The 21,522-nt window shown below is 48.8% G+C and overlaps 6 protein-coding genes across 7 annotated transcripts; 5 read left to right on the plus strand and 1 right to left on the minus strand.

The window, feature by feature from the left end:
- Nucleotides 1-299: 299 nt before the first annotated feature.
- Nucleotides 300-1,306, minus strand: H257_14815 (hypothetical protein; the record flags this gene model as incomplete). The annotated part of the gene is made up of 2 exons (XM_009842711.1): nucleotides 300-320; nucleotides 356-1,306. 2 exons carry the CDS (start codon nucleotides 1,304-1,306, stop codon nucleotides 300-302), a joined length of 972 nt encoding a protein of 323 aa, XP_009841013.1.
- A 2,119-nt stretch (nucleotides 1,307-3,425) lies between these two features.
- H257_14816 (hypothetical protein) lies at nucleotides 3,426-4,506 on the plus strand (the record flags this gene model as incomplete). Its single annotated transcript, XM_009842712.1, has 3 exons — nucleotides 3,426-3,563; nucleotides 3,690-3,785; nucleotides 4,369-4,506. The coding sequence occupies 3 exons, from the start codon at nucleotides 3,426-3,428 to the stop codon at nucleotides 4,504-4,506; spliced, it is 372 nt and encodes a 123-aa protein (XP_009841014.1).
- Nucleotides 4,507-5,901: 1,395 nt separating this feature from the next.
- H257_14817 (hypothetical protein) lies at nucleotides 5,902-6,328 on the plus strand (the record flags this gene model as incomplete). The annotated part of the gene is made up of 2 exons (XM_009842713.1): nucleotides 5,902-6,159; nucleotides 6,224-6,328. The coding sequence occupies 2 exons, from the start codon at nucleotides 5,902-5,904 to the stop codon at nucleotides 6,326-6,328; spliced, it is 363 nt and encodes a 120-aa protein (XP_009841015.1).
- Nucleotides 6,329-8,334: 2,006 nt separating this feature from the next.
- Nucleotides 8,335-12,676, plus strand: H257_14818. 2 transcript variants are annotated; one of them, XM_009842714.1, is made up of 13 exons: nucleotides 8,335-8,506; nucleotides 8,561-8,599; nucleotides 8,654-9,010; nucleotides 9,077-9,219; nucleotides 9,275-9,671; nucleotides 9,759-9,909; nucleotides 10,476-10,878; nucleotides 10,993-11,163; nucleotides 11,246-11,352; nucleotides 11,439-11,556; nucleotides 11,612-11,722; nucleotides 11,806-12,040; nucleotides 12,103-12,676. In XM_009842714.1, exons 1-13 carry the CDS (start codon nucleotides 8,361-8,363, stop codon nucleotides 12,596-12,598), a joined length of 2,874 nt encoding a protein of 957 aa, XP_009841016.1. In that variant the 5' UTR covers nucleotides 8,335-8,360; the 3' UTR covers nucleotides 12,599-12,676. The 2 variants fall into 2 exon arrangements, with proteins under 2 accessions (XP_009841016.1, XP_009841017.1); XM_009842715.1 differs by having other exon boundaries at nucleotides 11,806-12,676.
- Nucleotides 12,677-14,027: 1,351 nt separating this feature from the next.
- H257_14819 (hypothetical protein) lies at nucleotides 14,028-16,285 on the plus strand. The gene has a single exon (XM_009842716.1). The coding sequence runs from the start codon at nucleotides 14,053-14,055 to the stop codon at nucleotides 16,114-16,116; it is 2,064 nt and encodes a 687-aa protein (XP_009841018.1). The 5' UTR covers nucleotides 14,028-14,052; the 3' UTR covers nucleotides 16,117-16,285.
- Nucleotides 16,286-19,281: 2,996 nt separating this feature from the next.
- Nucleotides 19,282-20,981, plus strand: H257_14820 (hypothetical protein; the record flags this gene model as incomplete). Its single annotated transcript, XM_009842717.1, has 3 exons — nucleotides 19,282-19,581; nucleotides 19,635-20,741; nucleotides 20,796-20,981. 3 exons carry the CDS (start codon nucleotides 19,282-19,284, stop codon nucleotides 20,979-20,981), a joined length of 1,593 nt encoding a protein of 530 aa, XP_009841019.1.
- Between the last annotated feature and the right edge of the window lie 541 nt (nucleotides 20,982-21,522).

Below are 21,522 nucleotides of genomic sequence, written 5' to 3' on the forward strand. Positions count from 1 at the left end.
GAGCCTTTGTGGTGGTGCAAGGAGCCTTGGTGGTGATACTAGGAGCCTTGGTGGTGCAAGGAGCCTTTGTAGTGATGCTAGGAGCCTGGGTAGTGCTAGGTGCAGCCGTGGTGGTACTGGGTGCCGCCATGGTGGTGCTGGGTGCATCGGTGGTAGTCACAGGTGCAGCCGTCGTGGTAGCAGGCGTTTTGGTCGTAGTGCCAGGTGCAGCCGTGGTAGTGGTGCTAGGTGTAGCCGTGGTGGTGCTGGGTGCAGTCACAGGAGAAACCGTCGTGGTAGCAGGGGAGTTCGTTGTGGTGCTAGGAGCCTTCGTGGTGGTGCTAGGTGAAGCCGTGGTAGTCAAAGAAGCAGCCACCGTGGTAGCAGGCGCCTTCGTGGTAGTACAAGGAGCTCTCGTGGTGATGACAGGAGCCTTGGTAGTGGAAGGAGCTTTAGTGGTGGTGCAAGGAGCCTTGGTGGTGATTACTGGAGCCTTGGTAGTGGTGCAAGGAGTCTTAGTGGTGATGGCAGGAACCTTGGTGGTGGCAGGAACCTTGGTGGTGGCAGGAGCTTTTGTAGTGGCAGGAGCCTTGGTGGTGCTAGGAGCTTTGGTGGTGATGGTAGGAGACTTGGTGGTGCAAGGAGCTTTCGTGGAGATGCTAGGAGCCTTGGTGGTGACGCTGGGAGCCTTAGTAGTGATGCTTGGAGCCTTGGTAGTGACGCTAGGAGCCTGCGTGGTGAGACTAGGTACCTTGGAGATGCTAGGAGCCTTGGTGGTGACGCTGGGGGCCTTGGTAGTGACGCTAGGAGCATGGGTGGTGATACTAGGTGCCTTGGTGGTGCTAGGAGCCTTGGTCGTGGAAGGCGTCTTAGTGGTGCAAGGGGCCTTGGTGGTGCAAGGAGCCTTGGTCGTGGAAGGCGTCTTGGTGGTGCAAGGAGCCTTGGTGGTGAAGCAAGGAGTCTTGGTGGTGCAAGGAGCCTTCGTGGTTATGCCAGGAGCCTTGCTGGTGAAGCAAGGAGTCTTGGTTGTGCAAGGCGTCTTGGTGGTGCAAGGAGCCTTGGTGAAGCAAGGAGCCTTGGTGGTGAAGCAAGGGGTCTTGGTGGCGCAAGGCGTCTTGGTGGTGCAAGGAGCTTTGGTGATGCAAGGAGCCTTGGTGGCGCAAGGCGTCTTGGTGGCGCAAGGCGTCTTGGTGGTACAAGGAGCTTTGGTGATGCAAGGAGCCTTGGTCGTGAACGGGCCAGGGACGCTTGCGCTTTCAGCTGGACTGGTGATAAGCAAGAAGCTAATCAGTAGGGTGGTCGAGATGATGGAGCGAATTGTAACCATGAGTAGGTTTGGGTGTCTACTGCCGAGGCAATTGGAGAATGATGAAACGCGATCTTCCCATTCATCAAATAGCTCAATCAAATCATCGTCCGCTGTAACTTTACTACCTATATTTAGAGACCACATGATACAGCCTTCGAATTACTCCTTTACTTTGTGACGGAATGCTGAGCCCTCTACTTATGAGTTTGTTCTTCAAGACAAGTTGCGTCACTATCACTCCCTTATGACACTCCTGTTGGCGCTTACACTGCACACGAGCAGAATCGTGGCAGCAATCGGCTCGATCAAGGTTGTTTGGTGCGCATTATTGTGGATTCCATACGAATTTCCAGACCCCATCGAATCGAATCTCGCCGCCGAATCGAATCACGAATCAACGCAATTGGCCAATCCAATTGTGAGCGGATTTCATTGGCTCTTATAGAATGGACAAGTATATTCAACCAATCACAACTCCAGCGTGATTCATTTTTGATTAGACAAACCAGGCGAATTTTGGAAATTTAGAATTCACAATATTTTCGAGCAAACAATGGATTATTTTCGAGCGTGGCCTCAGAATGGAGCATTTTCGAGCAACTTCGACCATAGGGGGGAAGACTTTTGAGCGTACCAAAAGGGCAAACCAAACAGGAGTAATCCGTTGGGTGAGTACAAATGCAATATTTCTCCGTTCGGTAAGGACACGATTGTATTGACAGTAAGTTAAATTCACGTAGCCACGAGCTGTAGCCACGTAACGGAGATTTGATATCCTCTTAACACGAGGCAGTTTATTGTTAGTACAACCTCCTTCACAACATGCAGCCTAGCTACTACTAGTACAATAAGATTGTTGCATTCTACATTTACTCCATACTTGACGAAGGGGACATCGATGAAGCATTTGGTGACACTATTAATAGAACTAGTAGTACTACGTAGTATTAGTATTTGGTTTGGAGTGACACTAAATTTTCATTGTTTGCTTGAAAATAATGCGCACCAAACAACCTTGATCAAGCCGATTGCTGCCACGATTCTGCTCGTGTGCAGTGTAAGCGCTAACAGGAGTGTCATAAGGGAGTGATAGTGACGCAACTTGTCTTGAAGAACAAACTCATAAGTAGAGGGCTCAGCATTCCGACACAAAGTAAAGGAGTAATTCGAAGGCTGTATCATGTGGTCTCTAAATATAGGTAGTAAAGTTACAGCGGACGATGATTTGATTGAGCTATTTGATGAATGGGACGGTCGCGTTTCATCATTCTCTAACTGCCTCGGCAGTAGACACCCAAACCTACCCATGGTTACAATTCGCTCGATCGTCTCGATCACCAGTCCAGCTGAAAGCGCAAGCGCCCCTAGCCCGTGCACGACCAAGGCTCCTTGCACCACCAAAGCTCCTTGCACCACCAAGACGCCTTGAACCACAAAGACTCCAAGCTTCACCACGAAGGCTCCTAGTATCACCACCAAGTCTCCTGCTACCACCGCGAAGCCTCCTCGGACTATCACCAGTACGTCTGCCAGCACGACGGCTGCTCTTGCGACTACCACGACTGAACCAAGCACCACCACCAGTACGCCTGCCAGCACAACGGCTGCTCCTGCGACTACCACGGATGTACCAAGCACCACCACCAGTACCCTTGCCAGCACGACAACTGCTCCTGCGACTAACACGGATGCGCCAAGCACCACCACCAGTACGCCAGTTACCGCGCCGGTTGCTCCTGCGACTACTACGGCTGTTCCCAGCAGTACTATGGTGGTTCCTGGTACCACCACCAATACGCCTGCTACCACGCCAGCTGCTCCTACGACTGACTACCGCTGCACCCAGCACGACCACGGCGGCTTCTGCCACAACCTCAACGGCACCCATTACCACTAAGGGCTCCTTGTACAACGACTGTGAAGCCTTGCACGACTAAATCAATTGGGACACGTCCATCGACGACGAAATTTTGCGCTGACCAGTTCTCCATCAGGCACTGGTTCCTAAGTCGTGTGTTACATGTTGAGATTAATACATACATTTGTCTTTGAAAACTGGCAGCTTTGGGTGCTGGCAGCTATTTAAACTGAAATCGTGCTGACAACCACGATCGTTGCGTCTGTCATCACACCGGCTATGAATGCCATGTCGATGATTACCCATGTGCTTGACCGCTGCTTTTTGCACCACTACTACGGATCTAATCCGTACAAGATGTATACGTCGCTAAATGGATCCCAATTACATGTACCTGCTTCCCTCGTCCTGGCAGGAGTAAAAGCAAGAAGTCGATTCTCATCCCTATCATTATCATCACCGTTTATCCTCCAACTGGAGAACGCTACACCGCGCGGTGCCATTACTGACACAATTTTGGCCTGCGTGTACACAGATGGTTAGACTTTCGTGGTGCGGTGCCAAACTCCCAACAGCCCCGACCTGAACGTTCTCGACCTGGGGTACTTTGCCTCGATCCAGTCTCTGCAAAACAACGTGGTGAGTCGCTCCATTGATCATGTGATCCATTCGATAGTTGCATCTTTTGAGGCGCTTTGCTCTGAAAACCTGGAGAATATCTTCCTCACTGTTCAGGCTGTCATGTTTCTTATCTTGAGCACAATGGTGACAACTACCGGTACTTGTCCTATCCAGCTTCCCCTGTAGTCAACGCCAATGACATTAGTGAAATTTTAACCAATCATATATGTATTTTCTTACTCAGCCAATAGTAGCGTGATGAAAATGATTGTTTCGGCCGTAACGTGGACCAGAGGAAGTACATGCTTCCCTCGTTCTGGAAGGAGTAGAAGCAAGAAGTCAATTCTCATCCCTATCATTATTATCACCTTTTATCCCTATTTACTTCGTAGCATCCATATTTTGAATAACCCTATTTCTTGCATCTTTTCCGTACTTGTAGTGATTCTGATCCCAAATCCTTGATTTGGCACAATGAACATCGTTATTATGTCAATATTTGTAGACGATGTTCATCGGGGGAATTCGGCGGATGAGGTGACTTAGCGAGGGGTGACTTTTGGCGATCGAGTAGTGGTCTGGCGCCAAAATCTGGTCGTAGTCGGAGCTGGCATCACAACTTCAGGCGTTGCCGTGGGGGTACAAGCGGCAAAGGGCCACCGTCGACGTCGAAGGCGACTTGGTCGTGGTACTAGGTGCATCCATGGCAGTCGCAGCAGCCGCTGACGTGGAACACTAAACCTGGGACTACAACGTCTCTACCTAGCACCACCACGACAGCTCCTCGCACCACCACCAATACGCCTGCAACCACACCAGGAGCGCCTACGACTACACGCTCAGGATGACCACGTTTCAGCCTGACAACAGATGTCGGCGTGATCCAGTAGCTAAAGTCCGGTCCATCGCAGCCGCACATTTCACAAATTTATAGAATGGCGACAAAAGCTGGTCAAATCCTAGCCACATTTTACGTTATCAAAATGGTGTTGGTTAAACATTTTACTTTTTGAATCGTTTGCTCCACTTTATGAACCACTAGCAAGACGAGGGAAACAGGTGGACGCAAAGGTATTCTCAACCAATCTATAAAACGTTTTATAGATTGGTTGACATTGTAAAAGGCAACTTTTGCACTGCGACTACTCTTCTATGGATCTTGGTGTTAGCGATGAGTACCTCAGGTGCAGCGAGAATAATGCTGAAGTGCAGGAAAATGTTAATGTTGTTTAATGTGAATTGTTCAACATTTTAAATATTGCAATAGGTTTTGAGGTGCCGTCGTTGCTGTATTTAAGGACGAGTGCCGTCGAGAGCCGACAAATAGCGATATTGAAAGAGAGTTGTGTATCAACAGTGAGAGCGCGGGTTTCATGGAATGTTCGGGTCCCTAGATTGTACATTATTTGGAAAAACTGCCCTATTGAGTGACATGGTCAGTTTCAAGGGAAGGACGGCAAACCTAACATCGTCATTCAGGCTGTGTTGTCCCATGACCTTTGGTGTTGGCACTCCTACATCGGTACAGCTGGGTGGAACAACGATATCAACATTGTTAACCGGTTAGGCAACATTGCGTTTCAGGTCACTTCACGCATGCTAAATTAGTGCAATCGCCGCACACCGATCTTGTTATGTAGCCCGCAACGCTGAACAATTCAACGACAAAGCCATGGAGTACTTTCTGGATAGTTACCGTTGTTTGTCATAAATTATACAAACATTGATGTTAGCTTATGTTAACTTGATGCTATATTTCGATGTTATCTTTTTAAATTAGGTATTCTATATTACCAGTACTAAAAATATGTAACGGTATACATTGGAATAATGTAGTGGATACTTTTCCATAAAGCATCGTAGCCAAAATTTGAAGTCCATGCATACTTGAAGTATATGTTTTGAGCAGTGAAATCCAATGCAAAGTCGCCTTGCACCAAAACTCGTCTCCTGCGTCTAGACATGCGTTCATCCTTGCTTATGTCGCCGAGGATACCTACGTTCGTCATTTATTTCCTGCAGCCTCCTGGAGGCTGCGGGAAACGATCAACTTTACAATCCTCAAACGATATGGCAGTGCATAGTTCATCATCACCATACAACACGATAGAATCAAATCGAGTTCATACTGAGAATGGAAGCAACGTGCACTGCTTTTAATTGCCATTTTGAAGGATTGGCAACTTCATCAATCGATTGCGCTGAGTTGCTGGGGGAGAGCAACCACGGCATTTTCAAATCCATCAACACCAAGAAACCGTCCGAGGAGTTGGTCGTCAATCTGACCGATCAATTAGACGAAGTCAAGTTCTTTCAGTGGGTACACGCGTTATCCAAGCGTGATGTCAGACGCATCGAGTATCACATTGTCATCTGTGACGATTCCGACTTGGTTACTGTATGCAACTCAACTACCAGTGCTGTACAGTTGTATTCGAAAAAGGCACGACATGCAGCATTCTGTTCAAGTGGATTTCAAACTATCGACCCCAGGCGACCGCAATTGCTTGGACGATTTGGCGTTTCTCACCGGGGATGCCAACGACGGTGCCGTGTTTTAGAAGACATTTTGAACGCGCTCCTGACATTGCACCAGGTCGGCTACGCCCACACGGCGACATCAAGCTCGAAAACGTCGTATTTGTCAGCCAAGTGAAGCGCTACAGTACAAGCTGGTTGACATGGACAACGCCAAGCCGTTTAGCCACGTCATGAACCAGAACGTCTGTGAACAGTATTGTCCGCCTGAAATGGCACTGTTTGTGCGAAGTCAGTCAAGCTCCTCCCGTGGTCGCCTCGATGGCATATGACTGCTCGTACTCCAGCTGTTTTCAAATAACAATTTATGACGTACTCCATGTGCCAATTTAGGTCGTACGAAAACGCACCAATCATAGATGGTTATAGGAATATGCACCAATCATACAGTGAACCTCTGAATTTATATTCACAATTACATGCAAAAAAGAAGGTCAAAATATACGACTTCAATTGGAACTCAAAATTATAGAGGTTCCGCGTCTATAACGTCCAAGGACTCCAAGCCTAGTCCAAGGGCATAAGAACTTAATTATGGGTTGTTCACCAGGGAATTCTCTACCTTTAGGACTATTTAGAATTCGAATGCCCATTTTTGAAATCAAATGAAAGTTGTATGTCAAATGAAAGTTGTATGTAATAAAATGGCATTTTTACGGTATCGATGTGTTTTTCTACGTCGACGACAGCCAGTTTCTCGACACGATCGCCGCCCCCGGTTTTTCACTGTGCCCCCAGTGTCCACGCCATCTCGGGACTCAACACGACCAAAAGGCGCGGCTGCTCCGGTGTCTCCACATAAACCCCTTGCAACGGGGGACTTCGTCAGTTTGCTGCCAAACCCGTCGACGCGGACGTTGATGACCAACATGTACAACGAAATCAAAGACATGAATCATCACCTGCAAATGATCTTGATGATTTCGTACGCCATGCTCGCTCAAGTGGCCGACTCCAAGCAGAGTCGGTTGCGTGTAATTTTTAGCTACGGTACCGAAGTGACTGTCCCCACGTCGTTTGTCCTTGCTCCGTTTAACATTCAAAACCATCAAAGCAAGCCTCACGCGCAAAAACAATCAAATCTACCATCCAAGCTCCAGATGGAGCAAGCCAAGGGCTTCTTTCGACGCCTCAAATAGGTCGGCACCAACATCGTGTCGGCCGTGCAGACTGGCAACCCCCTAGCCGCGGCCAAAGCTGCATATGATGCGTTTACGCTGGGCGAACCGTTGTACTTTTACCTAGTCGACGAAGTGGCGGGGGTTCCTGTGGACAATGGCGGCGCGTACCCGATTGAAATCACCACGAGGACGGACAAGTACGTTAAGTTTATTGCCACCAACATGGCGCTGTTCCAGCGGGGATTTCAGTTTCTTAAACTGGCCAACACGGCCGCGGGTTTCTTCAAGTCGCTCGGGATCCCGACGATTACTGACGACGTGCTCACCGACAACGAGGGGATGTTGCGGCGGACTTTACCGCGATCGAAAATGCCCTGGGGAAGACCGCGGAAAGGGGACGCAGGTGGATGGGGCCCGCAGACCAGCGTTGAGGGAACTGGGGCGGTTCTTTGACGTGAACGACCCCACGCGGTCGTTTGCAGGACTCACGAGCGTGCCGCGAGTGGACGCGCTGTGTGGACGCTCCAGAAATAGCCATGGCCTACTTACTCATGTTACGATACAGCGATAACGATAAGCTTGATGGAACGCTGTAGAGTAGAGTTCGTAATGATTTGAACTCGAATCAGGTCGAGGGTATCGCGTGGAATGAATAAGTTATATTCGTGTTGCAGCAGCGTATTCGCCAATCGTTTGGTCCGAGGAATTGTAGCAGGCCTTGACTAGAGGATAGTCCTAATGATACATGATGATCCTACCTGAATGTACAATTGCAAACTGTCCGTGGTCGATATACCACCACACGGCCTTGCATTCGAGTGTCACGATCGGGTGCCAGCCCATATTGTAACTCGTACTACTACATAGTACTTGGCATGATGAAACGTACCTTGGCGCACAACGCTATTTTGAGACAATTGTACTACACAACCCAATGCTGCAGTCACCGCGCACGAAAAAGGTGGCGATTGTTCGCGATCCAGACATGACTAGCGTGCTGCCGCAGTCCACGTCATACAACGTATATCCGTTCCAAGGGCTCCAGTCTCCCCCCAAGGCTCCCCGGACTGCCTCCAAAACGTACCATCTCTTTATCTCTTTATCCTCAATACGATTTATTCACAATTGCTCTAGGCCACCCAAACGACTCAAACAACTCGACAAACCAGCCTTGTACGTAGTTCTATCGATACCCCCTACAAATTGCCCTTTTGACCACCATCGTAGCGCCCAAACCACGGCCGTGCAGCAGAATCCGTCGTGGTTCCCCATGACTCGGCCGTACTCGCCTCTTGGCACGGTGTCCCCCACAGCTGTGATGCATCACTTGAGCGAAGAACAGCACCCCCACGTCAAGCCCCACGACTTGCGCCAAATCGAAGCGTGGCTGCTCGGGTTTGAACAAGAGGCGCAGTCGTTCACGTCGTACTTTTTGTTTTGCGAGCTCAAGTTCCAGCAGTCCGCCGTGTTGGCTACGGGTCGCGATATCCCGAATCGTCTGCGCACGGCGGTGGCCTTCTACTGCCTCCAACAAGCGTCGTCCATTTTTGGGCGGTACCAGTCTGTCCTGGACACGATTTGCGTGTAGGAACTCGTCGAAATTCGTGCTTTTCCTGATATTTGTCGATTAAGATATGTGTAATTTGGTAGGAATTTGGGGTCGGCCATCTACACGAGCTTTGCCACGTTACGGCGCGGCCGACACCTCACCGCCCTCGAGTGCTACCACGCGGGGCTTACCTACTTTGACCAAGTGAATTCGTTGCAGCACGAGAACTCGTCGTTGCATTCGAGTACCCCCTCGTTCGTGAGCCACGAGAACATTGCCATGGTAACGACACTATGTAGACAAATCGACGGTCGACGAGTTGCTCGTGCGACTCGAGCAACGGGTCAAGGAACTCGAAGCCGAAAACGCCGACCTGCGCTCGTCCTTGGCCAGTGGCAGCTACGGGGGTAGTTCTTCCTCAACGACGACCCAAGCCGTGAGCGCGTTCACCAAGCTCGCGTTAAGCAACGACTTCAACCCCGCCGCGAATATGGAGAAACGAGAGAAGATGGGGTACATCCTCAAGACATTCAAGGCCCTCCAAGGCAACGAACAGATGCAAGTGCTGCTCAGCCAGATGGAGCTGCTCGGGGCGAACGCTGAAGTGCTGTTTAATATGATCCACGCTCTGCCCAGCCTCGAACGAAATACCCTGCTGGATCGCCTTTTCCAAGACAAAGTTCAAGTCATGCGCTCGTACGTCTACGAAATGGCATCCTTTCTCGTCCATATGTTACGCTAATTTGGATGAGGAGTTTGTTTCTGATGGCGGCTTCTTCCTAGGCAATGGGCGACCGAAGCGGCGGTGCGTGTAGTGCAGCAGCAAAACGACGACGCCAACCAGCACAAGCAACGGCTTGTCAAGTACCAAGCACTCATCCAGGACGTTCTCGCTGGGATTCACGTGTCTGCGCTGGATATTCCCTCTCAAGATGTATGTAAATTGCATTCTTTAACTCTACTAACGTTATATGGTTTAGTTGGTCCATTGCTTGCGTGCGAGTGTGTTGTTTAATATGTAGTTTTCGTCATTTACGCACATGAACCGGATCCTGACAAGCCCGTTACACTTTTGCAACCCCATCGTTGAGATTACTACAGTTCCAGCGCTCTGGTTTTGTATCATTATTTACGTATTTATCGACTTTTTGACCCATTTTCGTATATTTCTCGTCGATATTCAAAGAAGAATGGTGCTTCGAAGCCAACCCCGCTGTGGAAACCACTCTTTTCATTGGCTCCCCATGTTCCTTGAACCCACAACCAACCATTGTGGGGACTGATATTTTACCAATTGGACTATTTTCCCTTTAAGAATCATAAGTACTTTGGTTAGCACTTATTTTGAAAATATATTTTTAAAATTATGCGTAAAAAGAATATATCGCTCTATATTCATTATACAAACACCATTTTTAATATATTGTTTTTTATATCTTGCATTCCATAGAAGAAACATGATGCGACTCATTAGCTCGATAGTCCTCATGTTTGGTTTAGAAAGGCACGATCGAAGCGTTGGCAAGTCTTGTGGAGGCGTTGGCTCAAGAAAAGGAGAAAGTCAAGCGGTACGAAGCGCGGGTATTTGGTATGACGGTGATCCATGCCAAGAACGAAGCACTGGCTAAGGGCAACTGGATCGACAAGTGCCAGGAGTTGCAGGCCAAGTTGGACGCCGCCGAAGCCGACCGGTCGCAACTTTCTCAGCAACTCGACTCGATCCACGAAAAGGTCGAGGCGGAGCGCGTGGAGCGCGCGGCTCGGGTCGCCGCTTCGGAAGACAAACAAACGCAAGTGCGCCCCGACGAGCTGCAAAAGGCCATGATGCACAGCGAAAACAACAACGAGCGCAAGCTGGTCCAGCCGGGGTTCACTGGATCAAAAGGACACAAGTCGTTTATCGGTACACTGCACCTATCCCTACACTCGAATAGTCCGTACAATTGTCCCTACACTGTAGCCATTCTGTGCCTCTCTTTTGTTGGCCTGTGGTTTACCATTACATTGTGTTTTCTAGGGCTATACTTGATGATCCAGGAAGCCAATTATTCGGTCGCCAGTGTCAAGCGCATCTTAGCCAAGAAGCGTCCACTGAGTATGCTCGAGCTGCATCAAGTCATCTCGGGATTCTACCAAACCAAGATGAGTCAAGACATTGCCGACGACAACATGCACCGCCATCGCGAAGGTACTAGCTATATCGAGATACTATATATATATATTTCCCGATTTTCTGATATTCTAGTGATCTTTTGAATTCATGAATGTAGGGCTAGCACAAATGTTGTTGGATTCGTACACTGTGTACTATGGGCTACGGGAGCTCGCTATGGGCCAACTCATTACCCTCGACTCGGCGATTCGAAAACACGCTGCGGTACTAAACCTTGAAATCTGTAGCAAAATATTTTCGCCAAACATAAATATTTTTTTGATGGTCATATATATACATATATATCGTAGAAAAGCGCGCGCATTCGATTGTTTGGGCTGCTCGTGGGGTCGCTTGAGCCGGGTAGTTATGCATCGTCGGCGGCGGCGATTGATTTCCTGTTATTTGTCGTGGGGGTGTTGTTCAATGGTGCGTTCATTCGTGCAGTAGTTGCTTCAGAACATAATCGTATCTCAAATTGTAGTGGGCAACTACCGAATGCATGAAGAAAGAGCGCAAACGAATGCCAAGCAGTTGAAATCGTGGTTTGGAGATGGCATGACGGGCAGTCCCAACTGCACGACTATACCCCTCGGTCAGTCTTCTTGTGACAATATATATTTTTGTCCCGTATATGTGTATATATATATTTACGTATACCTTGTGATATTTTGATAGACAAGTTGATCCAGACGGTTCAAATCGTGTTTGCACACAGCCACGTTACGATCAAATTTATGCAAGACCTGTGCCACTCGCAAAACGAGCACGGCGAAGTCGAGCTCGATGTGGCGTTAGAGTCTATCGTGTATTACTGGCTCAAACTATATGCCGAACAGATTGTCACCATGCACAACGTGTTTCAGCTGGGCGACAAGGACACGAACGGTGTGTTGGACTTCGCCGAATTCAGGTGCAAAATTGCTTGGTTGCTAGGCCACTTTCTGACGAATAGGGGAAATCCCATTGGTATAGTGACGTGGTGCATCACTTGGACCCAGACATGACCCGACGAGACTGCTTGGATCTGTACAACCGCGTAGCTGGGGCAGACAACGTGATTGACAAGGAGGAGTTTGTCATGGGCATGATTTTGCACCAGCGGGACATCGGCCTCAAGTCGTACTTCGCTGCTGATCACTCGTTGGCGACGGGTTCCGTCACGACCCCCCCAACGTCGTCGTCAGCCCCCAATTCGACAACCAATCATAATGGCGGGTCAACGGTGCCCGTGGCAACCAAACGCACCAACGTGAAGTCGGCAGGAGAGGGGGGATATCACCCCCAGCTCCCGTTCAACCCCGTGCGTCAACTCACGATGCTCGTGTCTAAGTTTAAGGACGGCACGAGGGCGTTTGCAGAAGGCAGCTCGTCCGAACCGAATGTGAACTGGGAAGACGGAGTTGATGCCATTGTCGACCAGTTTATGAGCCACAAGCACCTCAGCGACGAGCAGTTGACGGGGTCGTAAGATGCTCGAAGTACTATTTTTAGTTGAGTTTTTGATGGGGTGTATATATACGAGACAAACAAACATTTCAGTGACGTGTAATAGCTCTGGGTAAATACAGTATAGTAATGAAACGAGCTGAAATATGACTCGAGTCGCGAGCATTCGAGTTGAGGGGGACTTCCTAGTTGGGGCTTCAAGGGCGTATTAAACTCAGAACACACAAGTTACTAGTATGAGTTTAATACAGTACGCACTTAAAGCCCACCTAAGTTGGTCCGCTGGTTTGACTGGTAGCTCTGACGAAATCTTCGATGGATTTTTTAACAAAATGTTTTTCGGACCAGCATTTTGTCTGAGCATGGACAGGCTAGTACTGTCCACTTGCACTCGGAAATAACTGTAGAGCATGGACAGGCTAGTACTGTCCACTTGCACTCGGAAATAACTGTAAAGTACCTGTACGGTACGTGCCAAAAGTACTACTTCGAAGTAGGTACTTCGAGTATACGTATAGTACCTACCTCCGATTGGAAATGATTGATAGGTTTCATTGTATCAGTCAAAATAGTTTATCGCCTTGACAATACAGTAGCTACACTGCCAATGTACATGTAGAGAGGATTTCACTACTGTACCTGTAGAAATCCGATTTTATGCTAGAGGTCCTAATTAGAATATCTTCGAAGTTACTCATATGGTCAAAACCCATCAGGAATGATGCTCAATTTTCACTGTGCTTCCGTATAATTTCTATACACCTATATCTGATTTCTCCTAAACATATCGGGTTATAGAGGTTTAGGCGGAGATATGTGGTACAGCAAGTATGTTAATACATGTATAATATAATCTTATTTGTATGTAACCGGTAAACCTGTCAATTATTTCCAATCGGAGGTTGTACTAGTAAAATTTATGGGCAAAACGACCTTAGTATTATTTTAGGTAGATTTGTTGTGTCGTGGTTGTGTTTTAAAAGTGAATTAGCTTGCGAATGCGAGTGGTCTGGACTTATTCGATGCATAAATATCGCTTGTGGTCGGTGTAACATGATTCGTGGGCGGCCAAACAGCCAACAAACTCCCGCCCCGTCAGCGGTACCCCCGAATCTGTGGTACAGTACCTGTCTGTCCCACGAGGGAACGAACGTACAAACAGACGGTAGGTCTTTATAGGTATTACGCATTTGGTTTGAAATGCGTTAAACAAAGTCAATGGTGCACTTTGCAGCGTTTTACTCATGCTACGAGTTTAACGCTACAAACGTGTTTTGAATGACTGCCCGCGAAACATTGGAACAGCAAAACCTGGTGTCGCAGTTGGCAAGGACTACTCTGTAGTAATGGTATATGGCCCCGGACGTCTGATCTACATCGTGGCAGGTGGTAGCCAAAATGAAATCTTCGACTGTACAGTATTGGCTTCATTTACATTCTGTCATCACGCTGTTCCCATTGCACCAAATTTTCAGCATGATGACTTTGGGTATGATCGTCGCTGCCGTGGTCGTTCAAGGCCAAACCACCAATCATGGCAACATGGGGGTGTGCTGGGACGCGTTTAACAGCGACGCCATGGAGCCTCAGTTCCGTCAGTTGGCGCCCGTGTTCAGCTCTGTGCGCACGTTTGTCGCCCAAGCGTGGAACCAAAACGCAGCGGACGTGGCGGCGCGGTCGGGGCTCACGGTCGCGTTAGGGTTGTGGATTCAACACGGCAACTACGAGAACGAGATCACGAACGCCATCGACGGAGCCTTGCGGAACCCGGGCACTGTCGACGTCATTTACGTCGGCAACGAAGAGCTGCTTGTGGGCTGGACCCCGTCCAAGCTGTTGCCGTTCATTCTGGACGCCAAGCGCAGGGTCCAAGAAGCCGGTTTAGTCGATGTCAAGGTGGGTACAGTGCAAATCGATCGCGACTTTTACATGTACCCAGAAGTCGTCGACGCGTGCGACGTCATCGGGGTCAACATCCACCCATTTTTCAACGGCGCACCGGCGGCACTGGCCGATCCATTTCAGTCGTTTGCCAATCATTTCTCGTGGCTGGCGGGCAAATACGGCCGGGATAAAGTCCGCATGACCGAAACGGGGTTTCCGAGCGCAGGGGGGGCCAACTTGGGGCACGTGGCATCGTTGGAGGCGGCGACGGCGTTCTTCCAGCGCTTTCAAACGTGGACGCAAGTGGTGCAGACCCCCACACCGTACTACTTTATGCTCCAAGATACCCCCGCCAAGTTGGGCTTTGGATCGGATTTTGAAGCATATTTTGGCTTGCTCAACAACCGCAGCGAGTGGAAGTACCCGATGCTGTCCACCGATCGGTCAGAGGCGGTGTCTATCTTTACGTCGCGGGGGCAGGCGCTGATTGTCCTCAACGACAACGTGTACGCCAGACGTCCGACACACAGCATCAACGAAAAGTTCACGTATAATGCTCAGACCCAACAATTTACAAGCTTGGGCAACAACCAGTGCCTGGATGCGTACCGAGACGACGGCGCCCCCGGGGGGTTCAAAGTCCACACGTATGCTTGTGATCCCAACAATTTGAACCAAAAATGGACGTTTGGCGCAGATAACTACCTGTACCATGCGTCGCACCACCGATGTTTGGACGTGGATGTCAACGTACTGCAGCTGTGGCCGTGCCACGACCACAACGTGAACCGCAACCAATGGTTCAGCCACGCGTTGCAAGTCCAGCTATTTACGTCGTTCAAGTCGGCGTTGACGAGTAGTACCTCGAGCGGCGGTTTGGGGGTGGCCCCCCTGGTGACAACCGGGGGAGCAGGGGGGGAAGGAGGCAACCAGCCCCCGACTCAACTGTTTTGGTGGGACTCCAACACCAAAGCGCTGCAGAGTGACGCTGACCTGTCGCAGTGCGTGGACGCGTATGCCGCCACGTCCAGGTCGTTTCAAATACACATGTATCCGTGTGACGCATCGAATGGCAATCAAAAGTGGAAGTTGGACGATGTCACACACCGAGTGTTTCACTTGACACACGCCAAAAAGTGCTTGAACGTGGTGGGGACGTCGGGCATTGAGCTTGTCGACTGCATCAACAACAACGTCGCCATACCCACCACCCAACGCTTTAGCCTCGACCGCGTGGGGGAGTGTGCTCCCGTGGAACAAAACGTCAACTTCCATGGCCAAGACATTTTTGCAGTCGACGGCGCAGTCCCCGCCGACTGCTGCGCGCCATGCCAGGCCCACCCCGCCTGCCACGCGTACACGCACTCGAACGGCCGATGCTATCTCAAGAAGCTCAGACAAATCAACGGCACGGGCCTCTGGCCGGGCGCGACCTCGGCGGCCGTTCAAAAATGCGCGCCGCTCCAGCGAGCATCGGACTTTAGTGGCAACGACGTCGGGTCTGTTGTGGCGCCGAGAGCTGAAGACTGCTGCGCGCACTGTCGGCTGAATGTCAACTGCCTCGCGTTTACGTGGGTGGGCGGCGTTTGTTATTTGAAGTCCGGGGTCGGAACAATCGTGATCAACAGCCGAGCGACGTCGGCCACGGTGGTGTAAGGAGACAGCGTGTCTGGTTTGTGTTTACTAGAGGTGTTTGTACAAACGAATGTACCATCAAGAATAGCACTGATGATTCACATACGTACTGTACCGGGAGGCTGCGGGAAATGGCGAACGTATAGCCACCCTCGGCGACATAAACGTAAAGTATCTATATAGACGAAGGTGCCATTTTTTGGTACAAGATGACTTGTATTCGATCCCGCTGTTCAAAACGTATACGTACGTATGGACTTCCAACTTTTGGTCGCCAGTTACAATGGGAAGAATATCCACTACGAAACCTAGAGATTTCGCAACTCATGTTTTTCGCGCTCTCATTCCCGTTCCTGAGTGTATGGCAACCGGAATGGGAATGCAAACTTGATGGTTTCGCAACTACGATAGTCAAACATAAAAGTGGTTTTGTACATTGGACTTTGAATTTATTCACCCCGAGGATCAAGACCTTGCCCTGCGCGTGTACTGTGGACTAAGCGAAAGAAGCTACCCTGTGACACCAAAGTGCTCCTGCTAGAGTGAGGGCATAGCATTCCAGTGGAGAGGTCACAATTCCCAACTTCAGGTTGATCTGATACGAACAACATGCGAGGCGCCGATGCCCTGTAATCAGTTTTGACGTCGCGGTGTCCTCCAATAGACCTCACTATGTAGATAACTCAAAAGAGAAGTTCAATGGCTTCGTCAGAGGTCCAGTTCCATCTATTGTTCCTAAGGCCCATGATGGACGGGAATGGGAGAGTCACCCGTAGATGAATTATACTAGTACAAAATTAGAGATTTGGCGTTCACGATTTAGATTTAAGAGGTTACGGGAATGGGAACGCGAAAAACATGACTTGCGAAATCTCACTACTTATATTATTGTTAGAGAGATTTCGCAATATAGAGAGATTTCGCAAGTCATGTTACACTCCACGAGGGGTTTCGGTTTTTTTAATATAATATAGATACAGTATGTCAAAATTTAAAAAGATACCTTCGAAATATAATATCAAGTTAACTTATGCACGCATGTATATATGGAATAAATTATGCACGCTGAATTTGATGGATAATACTATTTATATAATTATGCAAGTGAAACTCATTGTTACTGTATCTGGAGATAGAATTTTTTAATCAATCCTTGAGGACCTCGAAAATATTCCACGTGTCAAAGTGAAATTTATGACGTCATCGAGAGAAGCGGACGTCCATGCTGCATTGGCTCGACCTTTTGCTGCATGGCGGGCATCGGGTGTCCTCACGTAGTTTCACTCACTTCATAGGCAAACCACAGTCCGTTAATGCACCATTAAGTGATGTCAAGACAACGGAGCTACAGTAAGAGTGGAGGAAAGAACACTACGACGAGTTGATGTAGTATATCCTGATGTTGTTCGTCGTATAATCTCGAATTTGAATAAAAATAGCAAAATTCTCAGAAATGGAGTGTCTCAACCCATACAAATTCACAATAGTATTTTGAAACAGAGGAAGTATTTCGGAAGCACTACAGTCCAATTGTATTGATATCAGTAATACATATTGGAAGTTAGTCAGCTGCTGGTTTAAAGATTTATTACTACAGTACATGTCGAAAGGTTTGACAGCCGACAAACCCCGAAAAACATTGTCAATGAATCTGGACGCTATTCAGCCAAGACTGAAAACCGTTCAAACGGCTGGCCGCCGTTCAGCCAAGACTGAAAACCATTTAAACTAATAAACTCTAGTTAGATTAGGCATATTTTTTGTACTCTGACCACCTCAACTCCTACTTGGGGTTAAGCGTATCTCAGTGGTGATGCGCTTAACCCCTGGGATTTAGCATTATACTTCGAAGTATGTGCACGCGGGGGTAGGACGAAGTCCCGGGGTTACAGGGTTACGGGAACGGTTTTCAGACTTGGCTGAACGGTATCCAGATTTATTGAACGTTTTCCCATAGTTACAGTACCACTGTTGTTTTGACCCGAAATACTGTTTCAATGAGGTTTATATGGAACTTTGTATGCTCAGACCACCTCACCTCTTACTAGGGGTTAGGTGCATCTCAGTGGTTAGCGATGCAGTTAACCCCGGAGATTTAGCATCGTATGTACTCACCGGGTGTAGGACGGAGTCCCAGGTTACAGGGCTACTAGTACTGGCGAAAAGGTGTATCCGGATGTAATAATTCCCTCGTTGAAACAGTATTTCGGGTCAAAACAACAGTGGAACTGTTTTAATGAGGGGATTATTCCAACTACGTAGTAGTTTCCTTTGAAAGCCTGCACTGTGAACAAGGTAACATAATCAATCATCGCCTGTTTAATAGTGGTACTGACAGTGATACTCACTCATTTACTGTTAACAGTAGTAGAAACCCTTAACCTTTTTCAGTTTCCAATCTTTGGGCATAGTCCACGAAGGCTTAGCCTGAGTGAAATTCCATTCCAAGAGCAAGACTCATGGTGGCGCTGTTGAATTGAAAGTGAATACTGTCTGCATAACTGAGAGATTGTGTGCCAATCAATCTTGCTCCAACATTTTGTGGTTTTGCCCAAAGATTGGATTTAACGTTACAATGTAATATTTGTTAAGAGTGTGCGATATTCTTTGTTAAGTGCACTCACCTTGTGGCGAAGGTTTCACATTTTGGCAAACGTTTGCTGACATACTCACATATTGGCGATTACCCGTTTAATTTGCATGGTATTCAGCTTTCCTTAAGGATTTTCCTGTCTCGCCTGAAGGATCCGCATGTACCAGGTAATGAGATGCAAATGAGATATCAGGTGGATCGCATGCGAATGCGATTAGGACAACCACGGTTTACCGTTAAGCATGCGTCCATGATTACACTGACGCACAAGCTTGCTTTGAACAAAGGTGATTTTACAGTTAACCCGCTAGGATGGACGAGATTTCCTTAATACCCTTGGAAACAGCAACAGAGTATAAAGTGGGCAGGTTACCGGTAAACTCATGTACCTCCAGGTTTTGAGACATACTAATATTTCAGGAGAGTATCCGCGACATCTTGGCCTTTCCGATAAACTTGTGCTTTGCTAACGTTACACTACTACGATGTACACGAAGTGATTAACCCTGTGACGTTAATAAAGGAGTCGATCCCACCTGCAGAGGAATTGGTGGAGTGACAACCATCAGTTCATTTTCACTTTCGCGTCTGCCATGACAAGCCACGACAACAAGGCAGCGGACTTGGAGGAACGTGTGTCGTACGTCCAATCGAACACGGCCAAAGATGTTGACGGGTACGCCGAAGCAAAATCTCCCAAGGACCTGGAAGGGGGGGCGCTGGACTTGTTCTCGCGCGAAGCGTTTGCCCTCTTCATGCAGTACGGCGCCATCGGGATCATCTACGGCATGATCCCGTCGCTCAACTACCCCATCTTCAACATCTACCTCAACTTGGAGGGGAATCAAACGTCGTCGTACGGCGTGCTCACCGTGATCGGGTGGTCGTTCAAGGTCATCTTTGGCCGTTGTCGGATTGCGTCCCCATCTATGGCTACCGTCGGAAGTCGTGGATGTTGATCGGGTGGACCATCACAATGATCTGTCTGAGTGTGATGGCGTTTTCGCCGTTCGGCGAGCCGTTTTGCAACCGCGAAAAGACCAAGTTTTGCAGCACGCCGTTGGAAAAGGTGCCCAAGTCCGAGCTGCAGTACTTTAACTTGACCGCCCCCGACAACGGCACGCTGTTCATCCTTCTGTCTATGTTTATCGCGTTTGGATACGTCTTGGCTGCGAGTGCGTCAGACGCGATGGTGGTCGAGTACGCCCAGCGAGAACCCGTGGCCATCCGCGGCCGCATCCAAACCGCCATCTACACCGTGCGTGAGCTCACTGGCATCCTCGCGTACTTGGTAACTGCGTTCGGGCTGAATGGCCCCAACTACGCCGGGTCGTTTTCGTTTGCGTTGTCGCCGAATGCTCCGTATGGCATTTGCTTGGTGCCTTGTGTGCTGGTAGTGCTCTCGACGGTATTCTTGCTTGTGGAGAAGAAGACTGAGCCTTCGTCCTTCATCCTATGGTGGGGCACGTTTTGGGAATCTCTCCAGAGTCGCGTGACGTGGCAAATCTGTTTGTTCCGATTCGTGAGCAACGTGTTTCAGGGCGTCCGCACCACTGCGGGTTTGCCCGTCTCGACGTACTGGGCGGGGGTCGAACCTCTCAACGATTCGCTCTCGAGCATCATTGGTAGTTTGATGTTTGCTGGTATTTTGGTGGTTGTGGGCAAATGGGGGCTTAACTGGAACTGGCGCTGGACCATCACCGCAGGTACCCTCGGGATGATCATCATCGACGGCTTTGTCGTGTACATGACCATCTGGGACGTCGTGCGCAACCAGTGGTTTTTCACGGGTATAGCGTTGGCCGACAATATTCCCCACGGCATCCGCTTCATCGTGTCCACGTACGTGGCCGTCGAAATCGCCGACAAGGGCAACGAAGGCGCCATTTATGGCCTTGTGTCCACTGTGAACAACCTCGCGGGGCCGTTTGCCAGGATATTTTACAAGTACATCAACTCGTACTTCAAAGTCCACCAGAACGACATCAAGTCCGACACGCTCGAGGTGCGGTGGGACGTCGCGTACGTGTACATGATTTCGTACGGGTTCAAAGTGGCGTCGTTGTTTTGGCTATTTTTGCTGCCTCGCCAAAAGGCGGAAGTCTAGGCGTTAAAGGCGCGTGGTGGCAAGAGCAAAGTGGCGGGGGTGATCCTCGTGGCCACGTTTGTCGCCTGCGTGTCGTTCGCCGTGACCAGCAACATCATGTCCATCTTCCCCTCGACCAAGTGTTACCGGATCGCAGGGGGCAACGGAGTGCTGGACTCCAAGACGGGCAAGTGCCCCCTCATGTAGAAAAAAGTTGTTTTGCATTTTGAAGTAAAGTATAATGAACATTGCATATCTCGTGTTGTCCTGTCGGTTCCAATATATATTCATCCATACAGTAATATCAATCCGTGATAGAAATGACATGACCACGGACATGGATTAAATTTAGACGATTTCGCTGGGAGATGAGGGAAATTGTTTAGATGATATCCTACGAATTAATCCATTCGTGTGAAGAAACCCTTGTGCTGCGCTTGGTAGTTGCCATGTCGGACGAAGAACTACACTACTGTGGTGTTGTCGGTTTACAAAAGCAATCGGTTATCCGAAATATACGGATAAAATTAGTATCTACTATAAGTATTGTGCTTTTCACATATTTTGGCTAATCTGGGTATAAATACCTGCTTTTAACCAGTGGGTGACGAAGTTTTAGATTAATTCAACTTAGTTTTAGCTAATCGGAAGTACCTATGATTGGATGAGCAAGAGCTGTTCCTGCAGCATATGTTGCTAACCTGAAGCGTTTGCCCATTTCATTTCGGCAAACGCGGGGGTTTACAGA

Source organism: Aphanomyces astaci (assembly GCF_000520075.1).
Source record: "Aphanomyces astaci strain APO3 unplaced genomic scaffold supercont1.63, whole genome shotgun sequence".
NCBI classification, from domain to species: domain Eukaryota; phylum Oomycota; class Saprolegniomycetes; order Saprolegniales; family Verrucalvaceae; genus Aphanomyces; species Aphanomyces astaci.

Excerpts from the sequence above, each read along its gene's own strand:
- H257_14819 (XM_009842716.1), top strand. The coding sequence starts at position 14,053 with ATGATGACTTTGGGTATGATCGTCGCTGCCGTGGTCGTTCAAGGCCAA.
- H257_14818 (XM_009842714.1), top strand. The coding sequence starts at position 8,361 with ATGCTGCAGTCACCGCGCACGAAAAAGGTGGCGATTGTTCGCGATCCA. Across the intron at positions 9,220-9,274 it reads GAACTCGTCGTTGCATTCGA|ACAAATCGACGGTCGACGAG; the intron begins GTACCCCCTCGT and ends GACACTATGTAG. Across the intron at positions 11,557-11,611 it reads CGTGGGGGTGTTGTTCAATG|TGGGCAACTACCGAATGCAT; the intron begins GTGCGTTCATTC and ends CTCAAATTGTAG.